The sequence below is a fragment of the Pantherophis guttatus genome, chromosome 2 (genome assembly GCF_059756535.1).
Source record: "Pantherophis guttatus breed Tessera chromosome 2, ASM5975653v1, whole genome shotgun sequence".
In the NCBI taxonomy this organism is placed as follows: Eukaryota; Metazoa; Chordata; class Lepidosauria; order Squamata; family Colubridae; genus Pantherophis; species Pantherophis guttatus.
Genome location: NC_142064.1, coordinates 197,843,479 through 197,852,730, shown reverse-complemented (window position 1 = coordinate 197,852,730; position 9,252 = coordinate 197,843,479). Strand labels below are relative to the sequence as shown.

Here is a 9,252-nt window from a genome sequence, read left to right as displayed (position 1 = left end):
AATTTTAAAATATAACTATCCCTAGATATTCATATCAGAGTATTAATGTCCAGTGCAAAGCCATAATGTAGTAATAGCAATAGCACTTAGATTAATTTTACATAATAATAATAATAATAATAATAATAATAATAATAATAATAATAATAATGTTAGACCACCAAATCCAGGTTGCAAAAACTCATTTCTTTGCTGACATACAGTATTTATTCATATTTTTGCTACTCGTAAAGGTATCTCAAATGATGAAATTTTATCAGAATCCTTAAAAAGCGGTTCTACAACCATAACGTAAAAAGTTATGGTTGTAGAACCATAACTACATTTTACGATCTTTATGACTGACACCACAAAAATGTTAACACGTGAAACTGATTGAACATTTTGTAATGTTTCTTGGTGTAAACGTCAAATTTATGCATTTCATGTGCCAGGCCAGTGTTTTTCAACTTTCAAGGTGTATGGACTTCAACTCCCAGAATTCCCCAGCCATCAAGCTGCTAGGGGGAACTCTGGGTGTTGAAGTGCACACATCTTAAAAGTTGTCAAAGTTGAGAAGCATTGAGCTAGGCAGAGAACCGAAGGCATTTAATTCGCCTAGTATCTTCTGAACTGTCAGGGTAAATCGCCAGAAGAGATGCTTCTTTTAAAATGAGGGTCAGTCACTCCAAATAGACCTCTTAACTTTATACACCCCACATCAATTCGTGGTGACAGAATTCCCCCACGTTGCCTCATGGCGCTCCTGCTTCAGGGATGCAGGGCAGAGAAGCCTGTACAGCAAAGGGCCGTTTCTATTGGTTCATCCCATCCTCGCGTGCGGGCGCAACCCGATTATTCAAATCCTCTCTCTTTTGGACCGGCTGACGTCACAAGTCTCCCGCCCAACGTCTGGCGGGAAAAGCTTCCGCCCGGTCAACGGAATGCAAGTTTTATTTTCCTCTTAAGCAAGGAAGAAATTTTTAGACTCCGGTCGCCGTTTCCGCACAACAAACGCTCCCCTAGCCGCGTGCTCATTTACTTCCACGAAGCCGCGTCTCTCTCCATGGGAGTGACCTTCCCTCAGCCGGTAGCGCGTCTCGGGTAGTATTTCCGGGTGGTAGAGCGTGACCTCTGCCCTCGTGACGTTGCTCTCTCCTTTCCGGTGCTGGCTGCCGCCTGCAGAGACGCTCGAGTAAGTGGCTGGTGCGGCCCTTTTTCTATCCAACTCCATCCTCGCGGATCCGGCCCTCTCCGCTCCCCTCGGTGCTGTCAGTCGGCTACTCACCCCTAACTGCGCGAGGAAGGCAACGGAGGGCGAGGTTGGGGGCCTTTGTTTCTGCACAGGGATTCGTTGTTTTAAGGAGGCCCGGGCGATGGGCTGGTTGGGATGGTTGGACAGGCCTCTTGAAACCCCATATCACCCGGTCTCTGGGATAGGTGGTGTTTTTTTTTTTTTTTTGTTTTTTTTTAAGGTTTGGGCCTCATCAGCAGGCTTTCCCCCAACTTCGCGAATGTTCTCTCTAAGCTGTGTATCTTTTCCCTCGGGAGACAAACCGTCTTTACTTTCATCATCCATAAAAGAGCTGAGGCTGAAAAGTGTGGCCAAAACCATCTATTTAAACATGTTTATGTGGCTGTTTTTTTTATGCGCTAACTGTTCTCCCTCCTTTTGAGGGTAGAGGAGTTTTGAGCAGGGAAGATGGTTGTATTGACTAAAACTCCAGGAATATTATGTCCAGTAACTGGATGTAATATCTCTAAGCCTGTACCACGTGGGTTTAATACTGGAACTTTTTTGCTTTGCAAAAAGGTGTGGAATTCAAGTCTGCCTGGTAGGCTATTTCATTTAAGTTCACCCTGATTTATTTAAAAATGCCATGTACCTTAACTACATTTGTAATGCATTTGAAGCAAAAGTGGCAATAGAAGTCTTTCTGAAAGCAATGAGATTTAAGTAAATCTTAATTATAGCAGTATATTATAACTATATTGTATAGTTATTGTAAAGGTAATGGTCCAAGTCGCATCTTAAATTTTTGATCTTGTTTGATATGGAAAGTTCTCATCCAAATTCGTGTTTATCAGAAAATTAGGAAAATTACCAGAAATCCTATGAACAGGGAACCTAATTTATAAAACAGTAAATATTGAAATTGCTAGATTTTCCATGAGATTGCTGTCTGGGTATCCATACACTCCTGCATATCTATACATGTTTGCATATATAATTTCTTCTTCTTTACTTTAATTATTCAGTGGGCAATTAGATGGAGCAACCATTGGTGTTGTAAGTTCTCCCTAATCACAATGGAGCTCTTTTGTTCTTCAGTATTTTTTTTCAGTGAACACTATTTGACTATTGTCCTCATGTGAGAACATAGCTTCCAAAATTAGTAAACCTTTAATTTTCAGCTGCATAATTAATACAAAGGTAGCATAATTCATAAGTAAAATACTAAATATTGAAGTGATGGTACAGAAATGCCCAGATCATTGTTCTAACTTGGTAGGTATATAACTTGTAGGTAACAACAAGAGGGAAGTGGGGAACGTTAACATTTAAATACTCATACTCTTTACGTTGAAGAAGCTATAATTGACTGATGTGATAACCTGAAAGTCTCCATCATCTGTTGCTTCCTTTTTAAAGCCACCAACAAGTTGCTTGAAGTGTGACACAAAAGAGCCAACTATATATATTTCTTCTGAAATGGATGTCTCTTATTGTGGGGATAAATAAGTTGTGGATTGCTTATGTGTTGAGGATAACATTTTGGGACCTCTTGGATAATTTGCATGTATTTAAGGGGAAAGTGGATCCCTTAAGCACAAACTTAAGTATTTAAACTTCATATCAGTAGTGGACCATTTTCCCAAAAGGTTTAATGATGTTGCCCTGCCCATGCTGATACCACAATACTCATGCCCCATGCAGTTCTTGGGACAGAAAGCATATTCCCAGTTCAGGAAAGAGTGTCTGCTACTTTCCTGGAGATCAGAGTGGGAAATAATCCCCACTGTAGCTATGTATAAGGCTCTGATTAGAAGTTGTGAATCAGCTTTATTATATATGATTGGGGAAGGGGGTTCTTTCCTCAACTTGGTATTTAGATTTTTATAGTTTGTCTACTTCAAAAGAAAGTAATAATAGTCTATTTCTGTCTATTCCATAATTTGTTGTTTTATACAGAAATGGCTCCCCGTAAGGGTAAGGAAAAGAAGGAAGAGCAGGTTATAAGTTTGGGACCACAGGTTGCTGAAGGAGAAAATGTGTTTGGAGTTTGCCACATCTTTGCTTCCTTCAATGATACATTTGTCCATGTAACTGACCTGTCTGGCAAGTGAGTATCTCTACTTGTGAAAGGATGATAATATTTACAAGATTGTAATAGACGATCTTGGCAATAGATGTCAAGACTTATTTATGTCAAAAGGCCTATAATATTCACCCAGCCTGAACTTAAAGGAAACACTGTCTACTTGGGCATATACATACTTAGCATTGTAACTTTCGTGGAGCAGAGTATTATGTTTTATTACCATAGCTGAACCCCAGGTGAAGTATCTACTCTTGGAACCTTTTTGTTTAGAAACACTATTGTTTCTGTTAAGAGATGTAATGGTATTACAATCAAGCAGAAACTTTAACCCTAACTCTGGGAATTGTTTTATTCATACTGTATTTTAAAGACAAATTTGCAAAGAAGTTATGTTTAACTATATGCTTTTTGTCTCTGGTGAAGGAAAGGCTGGGATTAAGTTCATCTATAAGGCATTTCTTATTTTCTCAGGGAAACTATCTGCCGAGTAACTGGTGGCATGAAAGTGAAGGCCGACAGGGATGAGTCTTCTCCTTATGCTGCTATGCTGGCTGCTCAAGATGTAGCACAAAGATGCAAGGAACTGGGAATCACTGCCCTTCATATCAAACTGCGGGCTACGGGTGGAAATAGGTAAGGGGGGAGCCAGTGCTTCATTTATCTCTCTCTTGTGCAAATATTTTCACATGTACTCCTTGTCAGCAGGGTGGATAAAAACCGATTTTTTTTAAATAAAAAAAATCAGTTTTTTTTTAATTGAAATCGGATTTATTTTAATAAAATGTTTTTGTAGTAAAAAACTATCTAAAGATAGTTTTCTATTTAAGATACATTAATAATTTAGTTTATTCAGCATGAAATGGAGCTTAGTTATGTAGCATGGGGCTGTCTGTTCTGCAATATTGGGACTGTTGACTGAGTCAACAGCGGGTCAGGAGGAGCTGCTGCAGGACAGAAATGGAAAGTATTATTCTGTGGAATCATTTGGAGATGTAGCTGTAGCTGTTGGAAGAATGTTCTATTAATCTGAATGCAAATATTTATCTAATATAGTGGATATTTATGGATATTTGGCTGATTTGATGTTATGGTATTGTTTATACTCTATCCTTTTTTTTTTTTTTTTTTTTAATGAGTTTTACTAGTTTTACTGCAGTGGAATAGGGTTTTCTGTAGTTTTGAGTTTACTATTTTGGCTTGAGCCATGCCATTCTTGGCTCCTTTGGGCAGCCAGGCATCATGTGAGCAGCTGGTTCAATGTTTCTGTGAGGAAAATAGCATAGTCTTCAACCTTCTCTTTTTAGGGAAAGTTGAAAAGGTGGTAGGAAGATCCTAGAGGAAATGGATTATCTAGATCCTTTTCAGTCAGGATTCAACCTTGCCTATGAGACAGTAATGGTGTTGGTTGTTCTAATGGATTGCCTTTTTTGGAATCTTGGGGAAGGGACTGGTCCTATTCGATCTCTCAGACAAACTTGGCCATAGTACCCTTCTTGGAAATGCAAGGATTGGGACATTACCGGTAATTCTGCTTCTACCGGAATGAGTAATTAGAGTTGATGCTTGTGGGTGACAAGTGCTCAAGCCCTTGGGAATTCAGCATTTTATCCCATGTTTATTGGAACCATTAGCAGAGATCATCCACAAATGAATGGTGAGACATCATCATTGGGTATACATTGCTACCTTGGTCCAGGCTAGAAATACTGAGTTAGTTCAAGATCTAGTATACAGATGCCAATAAATATCTGGACATCCCACTTACAGTTATCCAAGTGGTTGCTGTGAGTGAAAACACACTTCTCCAAAGGAGGTGTGACTTGTCCATTTAGATTCTCACTCCTGCTCAAGCAACAGATAGAAAATGTGGCCAATGGGATGGATTTGCTCAGCTTCAGTTCTGCTCAGTTCAGCCAGTTACAGCCTTACTTGCAGTAGGATGCTCTGACATTTGTGCTTTGATCAACACAAGGCTGAATTACTGCAGTTTACTCCTTGGGGGGCTTCTTTTGAAGACAATCTAGGAGCTGCAGCTGCTACAAAATTGACGCCTATTGTAGGACACCAGTGCCAATGTAGAATAATACTTCAAGGTTATTGAACTGATAGCGAGTAGGCTTCTTGGCCCAATTCAAAGTTGTCATTACTTTAGACAGTGTAGCATTGAGAAAAAGGTATCTTACAAAAATTGAATATGTCCAGTCCATTTCAGTCCACTCATCAAAAGAAGGTCTGTTAAGTGTCCCCACTCTGATGCCCACAGAAAGGAATATAGGCCTTTTCTGTAGCATCCACTTTATAGCATTTTCTTCTCTCAAGAAATATGGTTAGCCTTAATTTCTTCGCTTTTCAGAAGCAAATGAAAACGGTTCTGTCCCTTTGGTCCAAGCTAATTGTGAGCACTTCTCTGATAGGAATATAATTGCAATAGGTTTTTGTTGTTGTTATGTACAGATAGGCCTTGTTTAGCGACTGCCTCATTTAGCAGCCATTTGCAGTTACAGTGGTAATGAAAAAGTAACCTTATAACCTGTCCTCCCATTTACGATCTTCACATGTCTGTTAGCAAAGGAAAACTGAAACAAGATAAACGGTTTCACTTGGCAACTGTTTTCAAGTTTTTGATCCGAGTTGTGATCACTAAATGAGGACTGCCTATAACTTCTCTTGCCATGTCACCCAATTGAGATTGGAGTGGATTAGAAATTCTAATAATTAGAACTGGTTTGGCAAAAACAAGCAAAAGAGAGCAGGCATTTTACTAAACTGAATACAAAAGGCACTTGCATTTAAAGACATTCTAAATACGTGTTCTGAATAACTTTTCAGTGGTTTTCCTTTCTTTTGATTTAATCTTAGCTTTACAATTTATAGCAGCTCTTTTGGCAAAAAAGAGCCATGCTATATCAGACCAACCATCTATCTAGCATGGCACTCTGCTACTAAGAGTAATTAACTAGAAAGCTTGAAGTCATGCTGTTTAGTTATATCCTCACTGTTATAAACCAACAAGAAAAAATTAATTGCTGCACTGATGCTGCCCAATACTATTCCATGCCTCCAAATGAAATAAATCCTAAATACAAGTTTCAGTTTTTATTAATGTATGTTTTACTTTCTTTGCAGAACAAAAACTCCTGGACCTGGAGCTCAGTCAGCTCTCCGGGCTTTGGCTCGGTCTGGCATGAAGATTGGGCGCATTGGTAGGTTTTCTGTTGAAGGATATTTTCAACAATGTGCCTCCTGCAATCATTTTCATAGGGAATATAGCTGTTTCTTTATCCTATTACTTTATTTCAACAAACCATTTATTTTGCATTAGATGGTTTGAAAAAGTTCTTGCTAGATAAAATTATTTGATCTATACTGAAACGAGACATTAGAAAAAGATGATCCGGGTAATTAGGGCCTTCAGTTAGAGAGAATTGAGTTACAGTTGAGTTGCAGCTGGATCTTTCAGAGAACAGCATTACAAATTGTCCCAGCATAGTACAGCCACAGTATCAAGGCCAAAACGTGTTTGGTTTAAGCACAAGGCAAAACGTGGCATTTTGGGAGGTGGGGGTGGGGAGAGGAGAGGTGATGGGGAAAAGCTAAAAATATGTTGGAATGGGGGAAAGAAAAATACATTGGAAGATTGGGGATGGGAGTTAGACAAAGAGGATATGTTGCACTTGAAGCAAGAATTCTGGTGGCAGCAAAGGGGAGAAACCCATAAGAAGACTCTGGAAAATTCAGGGGATTACTGGAAGTGCTGGTTGGATATACTGTTCTAGAAACAAGGACTTCATATGCTGGGAAGACTTGAGATAGTAGTTTGGAACTGAAGCCATGCAGAACAGAGAAAAAGAATAACTCTAAACTTTGTTTCAGCCCAAACCTGGAACAATCAAAATATTCCAAGCTTCAGTTCTCTCAATCTGCAACTCACTCAAAAAAGTTCAACAGAAGCGTTGAAACAGAATGTGTCTCCTTCACATTAAAAATAAAATAAATGCTTTCTTTTGTGCATAGACCTAGCTTTTCCTAGTAGCTGTTTCTTAAAGCCTGTGCAGACTTGCCTTTTCTTGGACTTTCACATCCTGAAATTTCAGAAACTTAAATTGGGAAGTATAATATGTCTCACGAAACTTTGCGATCTTAGTGTTGCGTTCTGAATGCTTCCCTCTTCTCTTTTAAAGTATTATTTTCCATGTTACTCTGTGATTTTTTGAGGACTTGTATAAACAAAGAGTGAAAATAATAACCAAAAGTAAAAAATTTTCTCTCCACAGAGGATGTTACCCCCATTCCTTCAGACAGCACTCGCAGAAAGGGCGGTCGCCGTGGTCGTCGTCTGTAAAATAGGGGCTGTTGTATTTCATCATTAAAGCTTTCCAATATATCTCTCTTCTCATTTGTTTTTCTCTTCTATAAATTTAGTCACCACTGCTGTTCTGCGAAGTGTATCTTTGACTTGCCTTTTAAGTCTTTTCTCAATAATTATTGACATGAAAAACATCCTCCCTGTCTGGACAGGGTTTTTTTCTTTCTTTTGCCTCCTAATAGCTCCCACAGGCACTTTAGTGTATTCCTTTTCACTTAAAAGTTGTTTTACTATGAAGCTGCTTAGTGCAAAATTAAACCCTAAAGCAATAAAGCAGCATTGCGAAGGAAGACTCAGTTAAGTAGAGTTTGGAGGTAATGCATAATCTTGGTAGTTAAAAGTAGAGGCAGAGAATGGCTGCATTCTTTGTATAGATTGAGCTCTTTGTCTTCTTGGATGACTGATTCCCCAAATGAGCTCAGCTTCCAATCTGAAAGACTGCTATACAAAATTGGCCAGTGTGCATTGAATTTCTAAAGTTCTCTCAGAAAAGGCATTTTGGAAAGCAGCAGATAGCCTCAAATCTTTTGATCCTCATTCCTGACAAAATTTTAATTTTGGTGGGAAAACTGGGCATATATATGATTGGGCAACAATATTCAAAGACCACCCAGAAATATCCTTGACTCTATGCAATGGAATTGACTGACATGTAAGAAGGCATGGTGTTAACAGAAATAGTCTTGGTTTAAATTTGGAGGGAAAACCAACCATAGAACTTCTGTGCAAGAAGCATTTACCCATCTTGGTGGTCCATGTTGTGACCCAATTCTATAATTACAGTACCCTGTATAAATAAACATAGTTTGCTTGTTAATGCCAAACTCCTTAATTTAGACTATTATATACTACCATTAAAAAAAATGTCCCTGTCCATGAGAAACTTGTCTTTTTCCTTTTTTTACCTGACCATCAGGCCTGGTGCTCTTGGATCATCTCTACAGCAGGATTATTGAATCGATACTAGATTTTTGTGTGACACTTCAGATATGTAAATTCTAAGATAGTTAAAGTTTATTGGGTATTGGATAGTTAAAAGTATTGGGATATAAATTATAACCTAGTACAATGGAGATAACCAGAATGGAAACTGACCTGAACTTTTATTTTCCAATATTTAGTCCATTGCTGACATTGGTAGGCAAATCTTTCCCAACTTTAGCTCTATTGAAGATAAAAGCTCCAGTCTATTAGCTCAAGTTTTGCCTCTTGTTTTGGAGCCCACTGACATTAAGTATACTTAAAAGACAGCTTCCCCTTTTGAAAATAGTTTAGAGAAGCAATCTCATGATTTCTTCGTAGTCTCATTCTGTGAAAATGGCATCTTGGAAAAAAATTTCCTCTTTTCTGTGCATGCTTGTTAATGTAGAAGTGACTCATTTGAAAACGAATCCATGAAATTGCTAGTAAAAACCAAAATATAAAGACAGGATGGCCAGGTAGATGGTAAGAAATCAGTCATTTCACAATGTAATGTTACTAAGCCAACATTCACAACAGAATGCTATCATTATGTAAAGCTTTTGAGAACATAGCACATTGCAAAGTATGCTACCGTGGTTTTGTTCTAAAATGTTCTGTAGT

The 9,252-nt window shown here is 38.5% G+C and overlaps 1 protein-coding gene across 2 annotated transcripts; it reads left to right on the top strand.

Annotated features, from left to right (window-relative positions):
- Positions 1-836: 836 nt before the first annotated feature.
- Positions 837-7,686, top strand: RPS14 (ribosomal protein S14). 2 transcript variants are annotated; one of them, XM_034402363.3, is made up of 5 exons: positions 837-1,174; positions 3,173-3,323; positions 3,774-3,935; positions 6,429-6,505; positions 7,577-7,686. In XM_034402363.3, exons 2-5 carry the CDS (start codon positions 3,175-3,177, stop codon positions 7,642-7,644), a joined length of 456 nt encoding a protein of 151 aa, XP_034258254.1. In that variant the 5' UTR covers positions 837-1,174; positions 3,173-3,174; the 3' UTR covers positions 7,645-7,686. The 2 variants fall into 2 exon arrangements, with proteins under 2 accessions (XP_034258254.1, XP_034258264.1); XM_034402373.3 differs by having other exon boundaries at positions 1,137-1,301.
- Positions 7,687-9,252: the final 1,566 nt, after the last annotated feature.